At 45.7% G+C, this 18,263-nt stretch overlaps 2 protein-coding genes, 1 non-coding gene and 1 pseudogene across 4 annotated transcripts in view; 3 read left to right on the top strand and 1 right to left on the bottom strand.

Annotated features, from left to right (window-relative positions):
- Nucleotides 1-2,907, bottom strand: part of LOC149353562 (arylsulfatase B-like) — a 28,244-nt gene extending 25,337 nt beyond the window's left edge. For both annotated transcript variants that reach the window (XM_089582655.1, XM_089582656.1), the window contains exon 1: nucleotides 2,702-2,907. In XM_089582655.1, coding sequence (XP_089438781.1) covers nucleotides 2,702-2,839 — 138 coding nt within the window. In that variant the 5' untranslated portion in view covers nucleotides 2,840-2,907. The remainder of the gene's footprint in view (nucleotides 1-2,701) is intronic.
- Nucleotides 2,908-8,128: 5,221 nt separating this feature from the next.
- LOC149353561 (uncharacterized) lies at nucleotides 8,129-10,314 on the top strand (annotated as a pseudogene).
- Nucleotides 10,315-11,531: 1,217 nt separating this feature from the next.
- On the top strand, nucleotides 11,532-11,604 carry TRNAK-CUU (transfer RNA lysine (anticodon CUU)). The gene has a single exon. It is a non-coding gene; the product is annotated as a tRNA-Lys (tRNA).
- Nucleotides 11,605-12,003: 399 nt separating this feature from the next.
- The window catches only part of Rassf (Ras association family member), a 30,365-nt gene continuing 24,105 nt past the window's right edge, over nucleotides 12,004-18,263 (top strand). Inside the window, exons 1-5 of the mRNA XM_089582654.1 lie at nucleotides 12,004-12,373; nucleotides 12,803-12,897; nucleotides 14,091-14,233; nucleotides 14,476-14,551; nucleotides 16,910-17,068. Coding sequence (XP_089438780.1) covers nucleotides 12,334-12,373; nucleotides 12,803-12,897; nucleotides 14,091-14,233; nucleotides 14,476-14,551; nucleotides 16,910-17,068 — 513 coding nt within the window. The 5' untranslated portion in view covers nucleotides 12,004-12,333. The remainder of the gene's footprint in view (nucleotides 12,374-12,802; nucleotides 12,898-14,090; nucleotides 14,234-14,475; nucleotides 14,552-16,909; nucleotides 17,069-18,263) is intronic.

Below are 18,263 nucleotides of genomic sequence, written 5' to 3'. Positions count from 1 at the left end.
CAGTACACTGTGTACTTTGAAACAAAATTTTCGGATGCTTTTATTTCGAACCCCAATTTATGCCCAACAGTTGACACGTCTATGTTTACACTGCGAACAGAACGCGTTCACTTGTGGCTTCGAACAAACGGTGGTCTGAGAACAATTTTCCTATATTTGCAAAGGAACTGTTGTGGGACGTTAGCACTCTTCTTGTGCAATAATTTGTAGCGTAATTTAATTATAGTATGCATATAATTTGTGTGTGTGTGTGTGTGTGTGTGTGTGTGTGTGTGTGTGTGTGTGTGTGTGTGTGTGTGTGTGTGTGTGTGTGTGTGTGTGTGTGTGTGTGTGTGTGTGTGTGTGTGTGTGTGTGTGTGTGTGTGTGTGTGTGTGTGTGTGTGTGTGTGTGTGTGTGTGTGTGTGTGTGTGTGTGTGTGTGTGTGTGTGTGTGTGTGTGTGTGTGTGTGTGTGTGTGTGTGTGTGTGTGTGTGTGTGTGTGTGTGTGTGTGTGTGTGTGTGTGTGTGTGTGTGTGTGTGTGTGTGTGTGTGTGTGTGTGTGTGTGTGTGTGTGTGTGTGTGTGTGTGTGTGTGTGTGTGTGTGTGTGTGTGTGTGTGTGTGTGTGTGTGTGTGTGTGTGTGTGTGTGTGTGTGTGTGTGTGTGTGTGTGTGTGTGTGTGTGTGTGTGTGTGTGTGTGTGTGTGTGTGTGTGTGTGTGTGTGTGTGTGTGTGTGTGTGTGTGTGTGTGTGTGTGTGTGTGTGTGTGTGTGTGTGTGTGTGTGTGTGTGTGTGTGTGTGTGTGTGTGTGTGTGTGTGTGTGTGTGTGTGTGTGTGTGTGTGTGTGTGTGTGTGTGTGTGTGTGTGTGTGTGTGTGTGTGTGTGTGTGTGTGTGTGTGTGTGTGTGTGTGTGTGTGTGTGTGTGTGTGTGTGTGTGTGTGTGTGTGTGTGTGTGTGTGTGTGTGTGTGTGTGTGTGTGTGTGTGTGTGTGTGTGTGTGTGTGTGTGTGTGTGTGTGTGTGTGTGTGTGTGTGTGTGTGTGTGTGTGTGTGTGTGTGTGTGTGGTTTGGTTTGGTTTATGGGGTTTAACGTCCCAAAGCGACTAAGGCTATGAGAGACGCCGTAGTGAAGGGCTCCGGAAATTTCGACCACCTGGGGTTCTTTAACGTGCACTGACATCGCACAGTACACGGGCCTCTAGAATTTCTCCTCTAAAGAAATTCTAGCCGCCGCGGCCGGGATCGAACCCGCATCTTTTGGGTCAGCAGCCGAGCACCATAGCCGCTGAGCCACCGCGGCGGCTGTGTGTGTGTGTATGTATGTATGCATGCATGCATGCATGTATGTATGTATGCATGCATGCATGCATGCATGTATGTATGTATGTATGTATGTATGTATGTATGTATGTATGTATGTACTTCGGAAGGGTTGCCTTCCTCCTGCATGAATCGAATGGCATAGAAGAAAAGTCTCGTATACCTTGTATCAATACGCCCTCGCGCATTAAATAACGCAGCAGTCGGTACTTTCGGAAACATCTTAAGCTTCTTCAGTGACTTCCATCGGATGGTCACAGCTAACGGTCATTGCGAAAGTGACGTTCCAGGATTATTCGCATGGCGTCCCTGGGCTGTGACACTTAGTGAACAGGAAAGTTTCCTTACTCACTGAAAATTGACTGTGGTGGGACGTAAACAAGGTTTTGAATATCAGTGATGAAACCAAAACTCGAACGCAGAGCAAGAGAAGGCAACACCGATATACTTGAAGCAAAGCGGTCTTGACATAGTACTCCGAGGTCAAGAGCATTAGCAAGGCAAGAAGGCTCTCCATCATGTCACCGCTGCCTCGGAACGGTTCAATGGGAGCTCGGCACGACAGCTGACTCCATCACCAACTGCATAGAGTGCCGTCTCCCTCTGTTCCACTGGTGAAAGACCGGCACTCTGAATTCGTTCTCTGAGAGCAGTGGGGCTTCAGCATCGTGAGGGAGTTTGGGCGTGCGGTTGCTTTTTCGCGCCTTTGTGATCCCCCCTCCCTCATAGTATTACGCAAAATTATGGGGGGAAATTACAGGACAATGCAACCACACCGCGGTCCGGTGTAATTCATCGCATTCACAAAGTGCATGAGACCCCAAATCCTCACACCGACATATATGCTATCATAGGAAGAAGAATAAGCGTCAAAAAGGACCTGCAAGAAATAGCTTGCATTGAAGTGTGGTTTAATCTTTGTTAAGCTGTGTAAATAAATAAAAAAACCTACTTATGCGATTTTCTTTCTTTATTTTCTTAATGCGCGGTGTTTCTTTATGAAGTTTTATGTGAGCCTCTCATCAGCGTTCGTTTGGTGTAACCGCCATACGACGATCAGTTCGCTCGCTACTTATACCCCGGTCGTGACAGTATGCAAGACACCGCTGATCCTCTCTCGCTCGCTCTCTCTCTCTTTTTTTTTTCTTTCGTCGACGCTACAAGAGGGCGTAAAAAGCAGCGACGTCTAGGCGAACGCAAGTTAAATGAAGGTTAACGGAGTGAGCGTCTCGGGGAAGAAAGCTTTCGAATTCCCGGGCAACTTTACTAAAATTCCTTCACATAGGCCGTATACACAGGCTGTCTACTGGAATTTTTGTGAGGTAACACCCTGCGGTTTCCTCGCGAACATCAGCGCAGGCTCTCAGTGCGCGGTGGTGGGCCGGTTGTGCGGTGGTACTCGCTCACCAGGTCGTCGGCCAGGACGAACACGATGTGTGGCCTCAGCTGTGCGGCGTCCTGGCGCAACAGGAGCCACGCGGTGCTGGACAGAAGCGCTGTCAGCACCAGGCACACGAGCAGGAAGATGACCCGCGCCGACTGCATGTCCACCTCCGTTTTCCGGCGCGGAACCCCCGTGCGCGGGCTGCCACAGCACTACCTGAGGGCCCGCGCGCGCCCCTGCCGCCCGCCTCTTCGTTCCCGGACGATAAGGCGCGGACGGGACGATAGCGCGCGGCACTTTCCTCCCACGGCACGATAAGGACGACGCCGGTCTGCGTTTGTGTATATTCGCGCCTGCACCGGAGAGCTACGCCTATAACCGTCGCTCAGCGCCTAACTTGCTGTATGCGGCACACACGCAAAGTATGAACAGCGTAATCATTTGCTCTGGCAAGAGTGTCACACGCTGTTCTTTTTTCGCAAGGATTCGCTACCTTCGCAAAAAATTTCTTTAGAGAGTCTATAGACTATCTATAGGCTTCTGTTTATAAAGTCTATAGACTCTCTATACAAAAATCCTAGAGAACAGTACATAGGCAATACAAATCCTATATACAGTCTATATAGATAATCTATAGATTTATGGCCATACACTTTTAGTAGACTTTTGTCTACAGACAGTATATAGACTATGAATAGACAAAAAGAAACATCCATAGGAAGGCTATAGAGTCTAAAGAAGTCTATCTATAGACCATTTTTATAAGGGTTCGCAGCGCTTCACCCTGCCACACAAGGGCAAAACATGGAAAACAATTTGTCGCGAAATGACACCGACCGGGTATGCAGAAAACAGAATAGCTAGCGGTGATCGCATTAGAGGGTATTAGTCGCTGCATATATTCATGTTTCATACCTGCCGTTTTTTCACGACGAGAGACGGCCAGGGATACTGCATATAACAAAGCGGAAAATTTAGCGCAAGCATCATCTGTGCGAGCGCACAAATATGATGTGTAACCCATGAGGTGGCTGACCATTCCCAAGCAAGGCCATCGCGCCAAAATACACGCACTTCCGAGAAGCTTGCAGGCAAAGCAACCTCTCCAGTGCACGGCACTCGCCGAAATAGCCAAAATTTGTTGAGCGACAGTGCCGAGGGTAGTCGCATTTTCAAAATTCTAAAAACTGCTATGGATATCAATTACGGTGGGCTACACGCCTCCCAATAACTAAGGAGCCCAATAGTAATAGTTAAAAAGTTAACTATTCAATATTAGTTAACCAGCCTGTCTTAACTGTATTCTGATGTACTACATCGCTGACACTGCTATGCCGAAAAAAAGCGCTCTTCTAACTCAAAAAGCGCATTTTTAAAAATTGTGCAAAATCTTAGGTGAAACACCCTGTATATCGGCATCCGCACACCTTGTGCTGCCGCATCAAGTCGATCCACTTCTACGTCATCAGGGCACCCAGCTTCGTCACGATCTCATTTTTACGACCAATGTGAAAGCTACAAGTTTTTCGTGTCATGCTGTTATCAGCACACGTTTCTGTCAACGTGTCCAGAATTCGTACTCAGGCACTTCCATGAAGCTATTCCATATGCAAGTTTACAAAAATCGCATGTAAACAAGTGTCGCAAATCTTGATGCCGCGAATAATTTCAGCTAGAAGACAGCAAATCAGCCTATAACCTCGGCTTTAAAAAAATCCAGGAGTCGCGAAATGTTTTGATACTGCGAACTCAGCCGAATCTACGAAGAAGGAGTACAAAAATGCAAAGCGGAACATTAAATTAGTTTTTCCGAGCAATAAGGATGAAGCAGGCAGGAAAACCTACCACAGTAATCAACAACTATTGCAATTTAATAACTAAGGTGAAACGATAGTGCTTTTCGATAAAAAATTAGGAAAGTTAAATAATATCTACGTGTAAAAGTACTTTCAAGGTCCTTTAAAGATCCGCGCTATCACTGCATTTAGCAACGGGGTACATTTTGTGAAATGTGTTGGGCAAGCAATTGAGTGTTAATTTTTTCATTATGTCAGACTCGCCTCGTTCAATGCATTGGCGTTGCTTTAGTCTGCTTGCCTACAACAAGTTGCCCAATTATTTTAATGTGGTTCTAGAGAGATGCGTTTTCGTATTTTTCGCGCATAACTTGTACAGAACACGCCGCGGTGCTAGTTGTGAAAAAAAGTAATTCATCGCTATACTCTTTTTGTTCTTAAGACGTACACGCAGGAAGACAGGATGGGACAGACGCTGCATCATGGAACGGAACTGCTTGTTCTTCTGAAATTACTGGTTCCAGAAAGAAAAAAAAAACTCGCAGGCCGTTTCCAGCCTTTTTTCGTCAGTTTGTCATGATTACGATTTATAATAATATAATAATAATAATAATGCTTTATTTCCACCAAATCAAATACAATTTGATGGAGGAGGGGAGAAAAAAAGCGGCTATCCGCTTGACGGAGTTCTCCTCTCCTGTTCAGACGGCAGTGACAGAAAACGAGGAACTAAATTGAACATCAAGTCATCAAGTCATTAAGAACATAAAACGAAGAACTAAATTGAACATCAAGTCATAGATCAACAAAAACATCAATATAAGCAATGTCTGTAACCGAACAGAATACACAGAAATCAAAAGGGGGTATCAGCAACGAAAAAGGGGTATCAGCACAGTAGACTAAATAACAAAAAGGGTGGAGAGCAATTCATAAAACAGGAGTTGATGTATTAGCACTTAACCAAATGAACAATCATGCTATGCAGAGAGGAGTTGGTGATTTCACGGAGGTTTACGCCTGCTTCAATTAACTGGTTTTGTAAATACGGTAGTTGGTAATTAAGTCTTTGACGACCGTAGCTAGTTCTTGTGAATGGTAAAACCCATTGTGGTTTGTGGCGATGCGGATATGGTGAATTGGACTGATGCAAAGGAGCCATAGAGGAAATGCTGTCAACATGGCGCTTTTGCTCAACTGTATACACGCGCAGCAGTCTGTAAGCATAGAGGTTTAATATGGTGACAATGTTGAGGTTAGTTACCAAATCCTGAGTTGTGTGTCTAACGGGCAAGTCATAAACTATACGAAGGACTTTTTTCTGAAGTACTAATATCTTGTGTAAGTTAGTATGTGTTGTTGTTGCCCACACTAATGTGCAGTAGTTTAGGTGTGAACAGAACAGGGAATTATATAAGAGAAGTTTGACTGTCTGTGGTAAAATATGTCTGTGGCGTGATAGAAAACCTATAACCTTAGATGTCTTCAACAGGACATGACTGACATGGTCATCCCACAGCATATTTTCGTGACCTTTGGCGATTTTTTTTTTCGTGCTGTATGCCCACCCTCGGCAAATCACAGATTAATTTTCAGCGTTACGTTTAGAAACTTGCCATCAAGTCAATCTATTTAAATGAGAAAAAAAAAAGCCCAAGCGCCCTACACAGCCAGCTACGCAGCCCCTGTAAGTACGAGAAGTGGCTTTCCCGCACAGCTTGGAACATGATGGCGGACCTTCGCGCAACTCTGCTCCCTGCGGGAGCATATACAGGAATTCTAGCAGCGACGTGCTCGTAGAGCCACATAACATCCCCTCCACCCCCCTTAAATATTTAGTTGGTGTGGTCTATTACCACTCTTCTTCCCGCATCTCACTCGCCCTTTTGTCTTTCTACAACCCTCCTGTCATTTCCTCTTTATACTCCGCCCTGGGAAAGTTCCTTCCCTCTCTTCCTTTTACCTCCCATCTCCTCTTTGGTGGTGACTTTAATGCCCCCCACACACTCCAGCTGGGACTACCCCAAAACCCTCAAACCTGGCTGCCTATAGCTCCTCCACTGTCTGGCCCAGGAACGCCACCTCACCCTTCTAAATACTCCTGGCTCTCCTACTCGAGCGGGCACTGTCAGCGCCCCACGACACCCGACCTCACCTTTTCTCGGGGTTCACTTTCTTTTCATAGGCAAGTGACAGCCGAAACCCATCTCAGTGACCACTTTCTCATCCATGTTACCACCTCTATTTCCCACATTCCCTCGATGTCATCCGGTCATTCACATTGACTGGCACATCTTTCGCACTAATCTCGCCTCCGACTCCTTTCAATCCTACAAACGTCGCGCATCTCTGCAGCGCTCACGTCTAGTAGCCGTTGCGATCGCTCTCGTCACCCAATCCCAGACCCAGATCCTCACCCTCTCCGTTTATGGCGTCGCCATAAACGTCTTCAACGCTCCTTTCGCTCTCAACCCCACAATGTCCAACTTTCCTCCTGGATCACTGATCTGCGGGCCGAAATCGTCGCCCACGTACTGCGCCTCCCTCGAGCACTCTTGTTGGCGCGCTTTTTGTGATGGCCTTGAATCTGCATTGCACTCGCGATCCGCATGGTCTCTCTTTAGATCCCTCCTTGGCACTAAGCCTGCCCTTGCTTCCACTCTAGCTAAAGCCCTCACTCAAGGGACTCCCTCCGATGTTTTTGATCAGCTCGCCTCTCTGTACCTCCCGCCCCCTCTGGCACCCTCCTACCCGGTGTACTCGGGCAGACCTAACCCCGATCTGGACCACTCCTTTACTCTCCGGGAGCTCGAAGCGGCTCTGGTTGCTAATGCTACACGCTCGGCTCCTGGTGAGGATGCCATTACATACACCACACTTCGTAACCTTCCTGACTGCGTCAAAGAATTCCTCCTTCAAACCTATAATGAGGCCTAGGGCAGCGGCTGTCTGCCGAGCTCCTGGACCTCCTCCCTCATTTCTATGATTCCAAAGCCGGGCAAACCTTCCTCTCTCTAACCTCCGCCCAATATCCCTGACGTCGTGCGTTGATAAGACCCTCATTCTCTCATCAGCTTCTGACGCCGCGTCTGTGCACAGGACATGTTTCTGATTCTCCAGCACACCTTTCCCTCACCTACCCCCCCCCCCACCCCCCCTCAAATTCATGCACATGTGACCGTCGATGTTCGCAATGCCTTTGACGGTGTTTGCCACGACCACATCCTTTCTCAACTCGCCTCCCTGGACTGTGGCTACCGCATGTACTCATATCCAATCATTCCTCTCTAAACGTGTGGCTCGCTTTCGAGTAGACACCCATCTGTCCGACCCCAACCACCTCACCCGTGGCCACGCTACTCCTTGCACCGTGCCCGTGCAAAGCCTCCTCGAATTTTTTAAGGCCTCCGCACTTTCCTCCTCGCACCCTTTGACGTCACCCCACCTTGACCGGTCGGGCGGTACGGTGACCGGTCAAACAAGTTGGTGCACTACCGCTTAGGCTTGTCAGTACACACGTGCTGCGTGCAGTGTCCTGTCACGGCAGCTTGACTCTGAAGCTAAGCACGTGTTTCTTTTCGTAGCGTGGTCCGATTTCCTTCTGCAAACGTGTGTTGTGTGCTGCATATCTGCGTCGTGAAAGTGTCAGTGAAAGTTCCGGCAGCCCAGGATGGGCCGCTGTTGCGTGCCGAACTGCCGTGGAAATTATGACGGCGGTCCGAAGGTCCGTGTCTTCTCATTCCCAAAAGACGACCGGAGGATAAAATGGAAGCAGGCCATCCGGCGTGATGATGTGGACATCGACACACTGCGGGATCCAAAGGTAATATAATTTTCTCATATGTCAATCACTGTTAATTTCAAATGATAATATACATTCGGATGCATTAAGCATACGGCATGCAACCAGTTCGATACACAGCGTGTTACAGTTGATGCCAGTTAACTGACATACAGCAGCACTTATAAGCAGCACCAATAGCAGTAATTAGCCAATGGTAGTAACAACAGCAGTTACATCGCAAAATAAAAAAAGAAAACATGACGTAGAAAAATTTCATATACTCAAAGGGAAAATTCCTCTTTTATGCAGGTGTGCGAGCTCCATTTTAAGCCCGAATACCTCCGGTCTACAACATCGTACACAGATGCTGATGGAAAGACAATAGAAGTTGCGATGAACCTCACCCGACTCACTCCTGACGCGGTACCTACGATACTGCCAAATTGCCCATCATACTTGTCTAACTCTGCACCGATTCGCGAGGAGCCCGATGCAAAGCGGAGACGACGCGAAGCAACTCGTCTGCAAGACGCCATCGAGATGTCACTTGCGACACATGAAGAAGAGGAGCGCAGGAACAAAGTCTCGTCGTATGGGGAACTTCTGTCTCTCCTTGAAGGTTTTCACGTCTCAGACTTCTGGGTGATGCGAAAAACTGACGCCGCCGTAGCATTCTTTCACGTCGACGAGAATTCAGCGCACCCAGAAATCGAACGCTCCGTGGTGGTAAATAATTCGTTGAAGGTGTCAGCCTTCTGGAGAAAAGTTGAGCTGCGCGGTGGTGAAATGACAGTTCCAGACAGACTTGAAGACATGCGCAGTTTGGAATCCGTCCTCAAAAGTGTGCAGCAGTTCAAAGCACCCGACCGTTGCGAGAAAGACGAAAAACTTAAAGCCTGCTTTCAATTACTTTTTTCTCTTCTTGATGATCTTTCAAGTGATGAACTTCTGCCAGTGGAAAAGATGGAAACCCTAAGATTTCTAAAAGAACAGCTTCATCTGCTCCACAGAGAACGGACTGCATTTAGATATTCTTCAGATCTTGTCATCTTGTCAAGCATATTTTTCACAATTTCCCCACATGCGTACAAATTTGTTCGCAGCTCTGGAAAATTAATCTTGCCTCATCCCTGTACAATCACCAGACTCTGTAACAAATACAACGTTAGCCCTGCGGCAGAGCAAAGTGATCAGGGTTTTTTAAGTTATATAACAAAAAAAGCAAATCTTCTGAAACCCCATGAGAGGACGGTAACACTTATGATGGATGAGATCCATATACAACAATATTTTGAGTATAAGGGAGGTTCCCTCACGGGAACAGCATCCAACTCCTCTGAAGCTGCCAAAACTGCGCACGTATTTATGACGCAATCGTTGCTTTCTGGACACAAAGATGTGGCACATATCTTGCCAGTTTTCAGCATTGAGGCAAGTGACTTGCATGAAGTCCTCAAAAAGGTTATTTTAGGGCTTGAAAAAGCCGGTCTCAAGGTTATTGCGGTTGTAAGCGATAACAATTCTATAAACAGAAAAGTAATGTCATTATTTTCCAAGAAAAAAGCAATTGACATAGTGTATCCTCATCCGGCGGACAATGCACGGCCGTTGTTTTTTGCGGTGGATCCCGTGCACCTGTTAAAGTGCATTAGGAACAATTGGCTCAATCAAAAAAATCCAGATACATCTTTTCTTTATCCAGAGTTTAAAAGCACCGAATCAAAGCTTGAAATAAAAAAAGCTTCGTTTCAGACGCTTCGGGACCTGTATACTTCAGAGCGACACAACCTGTCTAAATTTGCCTATGGACTAACATACAAGGCCTTGCACCCAACAAATATTGAGCGTCAAAATGTGAAACTTGCGCTCAAAGTAATCAATCCTTTTGTAGCACAAGCTCTGAAGACTCCCGGTACGAAACCCGGCTTTCCTTATGCCGCTGATACTGCGGAGTTCATTGATTTAATACACAGGTGGTGGTGCATCGTGAACACAAAAACACCATCAAAGGGCCGACACCTCAGAGATCCTTATCAGGAGCCTGTCAGAAACGTGACTGGCGTGCAGCTGCAATTTCTTGGTGAATTTGTAGACTGGTTGGACACATGGAATGACCTGAAGATGAGTGGCAGCCGTTCTGGTTCACTGACTCCAGAAACTCATGCAGCACTCCGGCTGACATCATATGCGTTAATAGAACTCAGCAGGTACTGTCTCGAAGAGCTTAATTTTGAATATGTCTTGCTGGGGAAATTTCAAACAGATAGTTTGGAGAGCAGGTTTGGACGTTACCGCCGGCTTGCTGGATCCAATTATCATATTTCTGTTCAGCAAATATTTGAGTCGGAAACCAAACTGCGTCTTCAAGACTCACTGGTATTTCCAGATATGAAAGAACTCTCAGAGTCCAGCACCATCACATTTGACGGCAGAAAATTGCAAGACCAATACAACATCACGGTTACATGGGATGACATCAATTCAAAGAAACAAAGTTTGCCCGCAGTAATTTACATAGCTGGTTTCTGCGCCCACGCCGCCTTGAACAAACTTCCTTGCGAAGCTTGTGCAAGAAATCTCACAAGAGAGGACAGGGACATTCCACCGGACGAGAACTGTCTAATTCAAGGGCTCACTAGAGGAGCGCTCAAATTTCCCCAGCCTGTCGTTGTGAATGCTGTTCTGCACACAGAAATTGTGCTTGAAAAATTGACGACAAAAGAAAACGCCGCGCAGTTTCATTCCACACGCCATCAGAGAGAGCTGCTCCTTTGCTTGCTGAAGCACTTGTTGAGCGATGACGAAGAGTTGGATGTTTGCTGCAACGGACATCACCCGGACAAAGTGATTTCCAACATTTTGTGGGCTGCCACGAACACCTACATGAAAAATTACGTACAGATGAAGACGGACCTGCTAACGGCTAAGAAGGCCGCAGCTCAAGAGAGAAAATTAAAGAAGTTCAAATGAACCGTGACCGGGACATATTAGTTATATGACTGAAATAAAGGCATCAAGAATGTAATATGGTGATTTTTTTGCCTCCATTTTCTTTTTTCTTACTCACTCGCGAAGGCGCTAAATTTTATTTGTCCGATGTTTAGAGCTCATGCGTGCCGCATGCACTGCTCGGTCAAGGTGCGTGACGTCACGGAGCGAGTGCGCAGGCCTGGCCCGTGGCACTCCTCGAGATGCTCTCTCTCTCTCTCTTTCTCCCTCTCTCTCCTACCCAGTTAAGGTATAAGTAATGTAATATCTATTAACCCGCACAACGCCCGGCTAGCTCAGTCGGTAGAGCATGAGACTCTTAATCTCAGGGTCGTGGGTTCGAGCCCCACGTTGGGCGACATATTTTTATCAGATTTTTTTTTTATGCTGATAAGATCGAAAACATAACGTTGTTCGAACAGTCTGTGGAAGATGCAACGAACGGAGATTATAGAGCGTTGTAGTATCAATTTGGGCTTGGACACGATAGTTTTACCATTGCAGCATTCGCCCCGCTACTCACGTCGCAATGCTGAATCACTGCGCGAATATTATCTGTATCTTGGGCTGCCGCACGACTCAGCTTGTGACTGGTTTAGTGCCAACAGTATGCAAGGACACACAAGCATATATCAGGCTCGAGTGCTGCTCGAGTCTCGAGTAGACTTGAGTAGTGCCTCGTATTTAGAGGAGGTGCCGACTTGAGAATGGCGGATGAATACAGGTGTGGGGTCTCGTGTGTTTACAACAACAAAATAGTTCTGACACAAACAGCGGGCGCTGAGCCGGCAAGAACTGCGTGATCGTTTTGAAAATTTATGCAATTTCTTTTGCTAGAGATTTTAAGTCCTTTCGGAGAAACTCAGGAAGCACCGATAAGCCTGTGCGAGCAACGCTGCCTCTCTATCCCGTGTCATGCATGCGCTGGTGCAACAACTCTGCTCTGTGGCGTGGTTGGAGTTGTGTTTGTAGTGTGGAGTTGTGTGGTGCATTTGACTTTAATACTGAATAACCAGTTCTACGAAATCTGATGCGCATCTTTTTGCGCATCAAAATCTCATGAACATCTCTATATTTTCCGATCATTATGTGGACGTGCAGAAAATGTGGAAAACCAGTTTACTTCGGTGAGTCCCAAGCCAACAAGGGCTTCTCTTTGTGTTGGATGTTGACAGCGTTGACAGTTCTCGTTGCCGTCGCCTTTACTAATCCTCGGATTGACTGTCTCAGGATTCACAGAAAAGGAAGTATTTTCCACGTTACGCGTTCTGTTCCTATTACCAAGGTGCCTTGTGGAGAGCCTATTATAAAAAAAGCTAGTTGCGCGGTGGTGTTGAGTATTTACAAGATTTCCTTTTCGTGACTCAGTACTGTACGCACGATGTACTGACTCATGATGTGCATAACATCGAAAATGAGATTATGCATACCGTAATTTTTGTGGCATGAAGCTCCTGAGAACATTCTGCAAATTGAAAGCTGTGGTGAAAACGCAAAATATGCTTTCTTGCTCATCGCTATGCTGCCGATTTCATTTTGCTTACCGGACGCTGCAGCCGAACGGAAGACTTCAATGGGCTACGAATGGCATCCGGAGTGCCTGCGCTGTGAAGAATGTGGGAAAAGGCTGAACCCAGGACAGCATGCTGAGGTGTGCCTACCCTTGCTGCCTCTTCTTTTAGGTGCCTGATTGTAACGAGTCTCGCGCTTATTACAAAAGAAACTTACGTTTAAGTGGGAGCTTGTTGCGTTTTCTTTTCTGTGTGTCGGTGATTGTAGGAAATAAACCTTCGCTAAATTACTGCCGTCAGCTGTGACTTAAGACGGCGATTGTCCGCGCAGAGCATGCTGTCATCAGGACCGGCGTTTCGCTGCTGTAGATTATGGGAAGGAAAGAAAAAAAAACATGTTATTAAGGATTGTTCAGAAGCCTTGAATCAGAATTGTTTCCTGTCTGTGTTTTGAGTGTGATGCGGCAATAAATAAGCGCACAGATATGCATTAAAGCGTCAGTGCACATTATACTACTCATCATTTGCACTGCTTAACTGCCAAAGCTGTCAGAAGCAGTTGCGCTTGTGACGCTTGGTAAAAAAGAAAGAAACAGAACAGGAAATGCGCCTTTTGAAATTTTAAATCTCAATAACACTGCAGTCCCTTTATACGAAGATGTAATGAAAACAGCGCGCGGAAATGGTGCCGTTTTTATTACATCTTCAAGCATGAACCAACTAGCCCAAGCAAGACTTGTACTTGAACCCTTTATACATAGTTGTCTTATTGCATCTAGACATCATATCACTCTTATGTGCAGGTGAGTTTGATAGTCTGTTCTTTAATGCAACAGAATAATCACAGTGGCAACAACAGTGCTCAGTGTGGAGGCACTTAACTACACCAGGATAATTCTTTAACAGCACCACCTGAATGTGGAAAAAAATCGTTGTGCAGTGCTATGCAACAAACTAGAGTGTCTAAACAATGAATACAAGCTGCGCACGAAGTGCATGCTCATATTCTTGCTCATTTTGCCGCCTCTCTTTGCCATAGGCTGCTTTACGGCTGTTTGCTCAATGCTCATGTGATACTGTTAAAGAATATTTCGGATGTACAGTCAGAGCAAAGAAATCTCTTATTTTTTCTTAACTGTCTTAGCCTTGAATTTTTGGTACGGTACATATGTATCTGAAAGGTGACAACCTCGTGATGTTTTACACTAGAAAAAGCATGCGGTAAAAGTTTATATGGCCATGGCTTTTATTTTTTCTCCAGTTTATGCAGCCGTCTGCTGTAATGCATGCCGAAGCATAAAAGTGCACATTTTGTTTTTTAACACTACCACAGCACAAGGGGGTGCCCTACTGCCACGTCCCTTGCTACAGTGTCCTTTTTGGCCCTACATTATTTGGCCATGGATCACAAGTTGAGGCACACACAAGCTTTGGAAAAAACACCAAGGACCGCCAGTGCATTTCTTCAGTCTCTAGGTATGTCTGAGGTTTTGAGTGTGCATGTATTGAGCTTGCTAGTTTAATGTGACAGTTTGCCAAGTCAGAAGGCCCTTAAGCCATAAATTCTTGTTTGTTGTATTTGTCTGTATTTGTTGGAGTAATCACTGAGACATATCCCAAGAGTTGTGAAGTGCTGGCAGTAATTTTGAACTGAACTCTTAGTAACAAAAGTGCATTTGTGCTGTTTACCTGACATTAATGCTTCATTTGTCTTCTAGAAATCACCTGGAAGGAAAACTGAGGGTCTACAATCAATTCTATGAGGGGAAAAGTGGCATTGTTCAAAGCCGTTTGGTAGGTTTGCGAGTGGCATTGTGCTCTTCCATCTGTACTTTTCTTTTGTCAGTGTGAATTCCCTGGCAAGGTTTGCGTTTTTACACATGCACTGAGTTGTTTTCAGAGTGCAGTTTGCTTTATGCACAGGTTACTGCAAAGAAAGCTGTTATACGTTGCAGGCAGCCGGAATGGCATGTACTTTTCACACGTACGTGCACACGCGCGCGCGCGCGCGCGCACACACACACACACACACACACACACACACACACACACACACACACACACACACACACACACACACACACACACACACACACACACACACACACACACACACACACACACACACACACACACACACACACACACACACACACACACACACACACACACACACACACACACACACACACACACACACACACACACACACACACACACACACACACACACACACACACACACACACACACACACACACACACACACACACACACACACACACACACACACACACACACACACACACACACACACACACACACACACACACACACACACACACACACACACACACACACACACACACACACACACACACACACACACACACACACACACACACACACACACACACACACACACACACACACACACACACACACACACACACACACACACACACACACACACACACACACACACACACACACACACACACACACACACACACACACACACTCTCTCTCTCTCTCTCTCTCTCTCTCTCTCTCTCTCTCTCTCTCTCTTATATGGCTGAATAATATTACTTCCTAGAAAAAAATGCTGAGGTGTGTGATGGTTTTCCTGTAATGAAAACACTAAGAGGCTGGAACGAAAGTGGAGACAAATATTTTGCATTGTTACTGAACTATTATGAGGATGGAGATATGAATCCCAGCTCATTTTTTCTGTAGAAAACCTGTTGGCAATTTTCGGTGTTCTAAGTGTTGCATCATACTTGTAAGCATGAGGCAAATTTTAGGTGTAGAATTTTCTATACCAGACAAAAGGACAATATTCAAGTATTTGGGTAACTGTTGTACAGGTGTGCCCTTGTGTTTATTGTACTGCTCATAACTGACAGGTGAAGATGTTAAAAAAAATACATAACTGAGCATGCTTTGTGAAAACTATGTTGGTGCCTGGTGTGTGTGCCACATGTACCCTCAGAAAGCCCCTCAGAAGTTATAGTGAATGCCATATTTATATTTGTTATTATTTTTGTTTGCTGCATTGTAGTAGCGAGCTGTTGTATTACTGTATCACTGTGTTGGCCAGTTAGAGCTGCACATTTTACCTTGGGTTCATGTCACAAGCATGACATTTAATTTGTCGTTTCCATCTGCTAATGCTTTCTGCCATCCAAATGAGCTGTGGCATACCACAATAGGATAGATTGACAGTTGCCAAGGGGTGTGAATATTAGTCCAGCAGGACCCTGTACAAAGTATTTAGATGTGCTGGATTGGTGTATATGTGTTGCTGCAAACTACTTGCAGTGCAGTGGGAACCAATAGGCTCTAGCCAATTGTGTAGAAATGGGTGCACTGGTCATAGAAATTGTGGATACATTTTTTCGGTATTGCTTCATGAAAGAGGAAAACTTTTCTGTATTTTAATTTTCATTGTAACTAAAGTTGTAAAATGAGGTCAGCTCTTGCTTAATACAGTGCACTTTTATTATTTGAACTTGCTTAATTCAAGTTTACGGTTTATTTGATTTGACACATCCGTCCCATCACATCAGATGTATTTTTCTAGAAAGAGCCCCCTTAATTCAAATTCTGCATGATTCAAACAAATGTTCGATCCCTTGGAATTTTAATTATTGAGAGTTGACAGTATTACTACTTATTATCATGACCAGTCATAGCCTCCTATATTTTCCATGCCTGGTCATTGGCACCAAGGTCAGTTGATGCTGACCGTCGCACTTTTCATCAAGGCTGCAAGCGCCGCTTCACAGCGATTGGCAAAAGTAGGCATGCGGTGATGAATGAGGCACTCGCATCGCAGATAACCCACTTGCGGCAGGGAGATTGAAGTGCGTGCGAACTAACTAGCAGCTCGCACCCGTTGGCACGTAGTGAAACCCTCTCCTGAGCTCCTCGCACTTCACCCGCAAGAAGCACTGGTAGCCTTGACTTTGTTTGCTTGAATGGCAGCTTTTGAGCTGGTGCCCAAGCATGGAAAATATAGGAGGCTATGGACCAATGCATGATGAAGAGCATGTTTCTCTTGTTTCACGGCTGGGGTGCATGAAATTTACTGCAACATTAAAAGTGTGGTGAATATGCTTTTCCAAATGTCTAAATGGTAGCTTCACTGCAGAGAAACGGCCGCCTGATCTTGGAAGGGTCCATTAGGATCTACTGGGGAGTAAATCGAGTGATTCGACTGAAAGAAGACCACGACGACCGCATCCCAGTGCGAAGGAGAAGAACATCACTGCGACTTAGTCGACTAGCCATCAACTCAAAGAACAGAGGGGTATGGTATTGCCTTGGCTTAAGCGAGGATGCGGGTCTTCAAACCATTTTTTTTTATTTATGGTAGAATTCTTATTAAAATCACTCTTGTGTGTTTTTTTTTTTATGTAGAGTTTGAATATGCAATTAGAGTTTGACTAGAACAATTAGAATTTGAGTTATAAGCAGTTTTGTGATTTTAATTGGGTTTTTTATTACTAGCTGTTAGCCAAAATATGTATAAAAATTAATGTCAAGCCCACTTATAACGGCTACAGAGATCACGAACACTCCTTGTTGCGAATGAGTGTGGTGTTGCTGTCGGGATATTCATTAAGGCAATGGCAACTAGTCTCGGATACAACAAACTATGACTGCGCTACTCTGTTATAGCGAATAAGGAAGCACTGTAAACTAGCCCCGAGAACTGAAAAACTCGTGCTTCAAGCTTAGCATGTAGACTAAAGAGTCTTTCAGCCACTGCGACACTGCACGGAAAGAACATGTCAACCCAGAAAAGCAAGAAGGAGGCAGCATTGAAACTGCGCCAGCTGAGCATGTGCCGATGGCCTCGGTAGGGCTGGGAGAAGCGTCTTGAATAGGAGCAGAAGCGCGTTGGACACGAGACGGTGGCGGCATTGAAAGTGGAACTAATGTACATGGTTGTGGGTCAACTAGCGGAAGCGATTTGAAAAGTTTGATTGCCATGCTGGTTATGTGGTATGTGTCGCCTGCCCATTTGGCTTCACCTTTTGTGCTGCTACCGCATGCAGTAGAGCCGGGTAGCAGACAGTGCAGGTGGTATATTCTTTTGCGCATGTGCATTACACTACTTTCGTCGTTGCATGGGCCTAGGAACGGTAGATGATGCTGTTGAAGGCACCATGATCAGACGCATGTGATCTGCAACAACGCGTCGTTGTTGCATAGTTGGCCGGATGTTGCCTTGGATTACGACGTTTATTTGGACGACAAAACATCGCAGAGCCGTGCGCTGTTGAAGCCATTGTAGACAAAGGACAAGCACTCCCCTACTGTTGGGAATCTGACTAACATGGCCGACCTGCCACTAGCTGCAGTGGACGTTTCAACCACGATTAGTTTTATCCCATCCCTAGAGCAGACTTCTGGCAGCAAGGATCTTGGCGAGAACATGACCGCCCTGGAGAGCTTGAAAGCTTGATGGTAGGGCCTGCTGTGAACAAATAAATGCACAT

Source organism: Amblyomma mixtum, chromosome 3 (assembly GCF_055824585.1).
Source record: "Amblyomma mixtum isolate Tamu chromosome 3, ASM5582458v1, whole genome shotgun sequence".
NCBI lineage: Eukaryota > Metazoa > Arthropoda > Arachnida > Ixodida > Ixodidae > Amblyomma > Amblyomma mixtum.
Note: the sequence above shows the minus strand (reverse complement) of the source record. Positions and strands in the feature narration are given on the sequence as shown.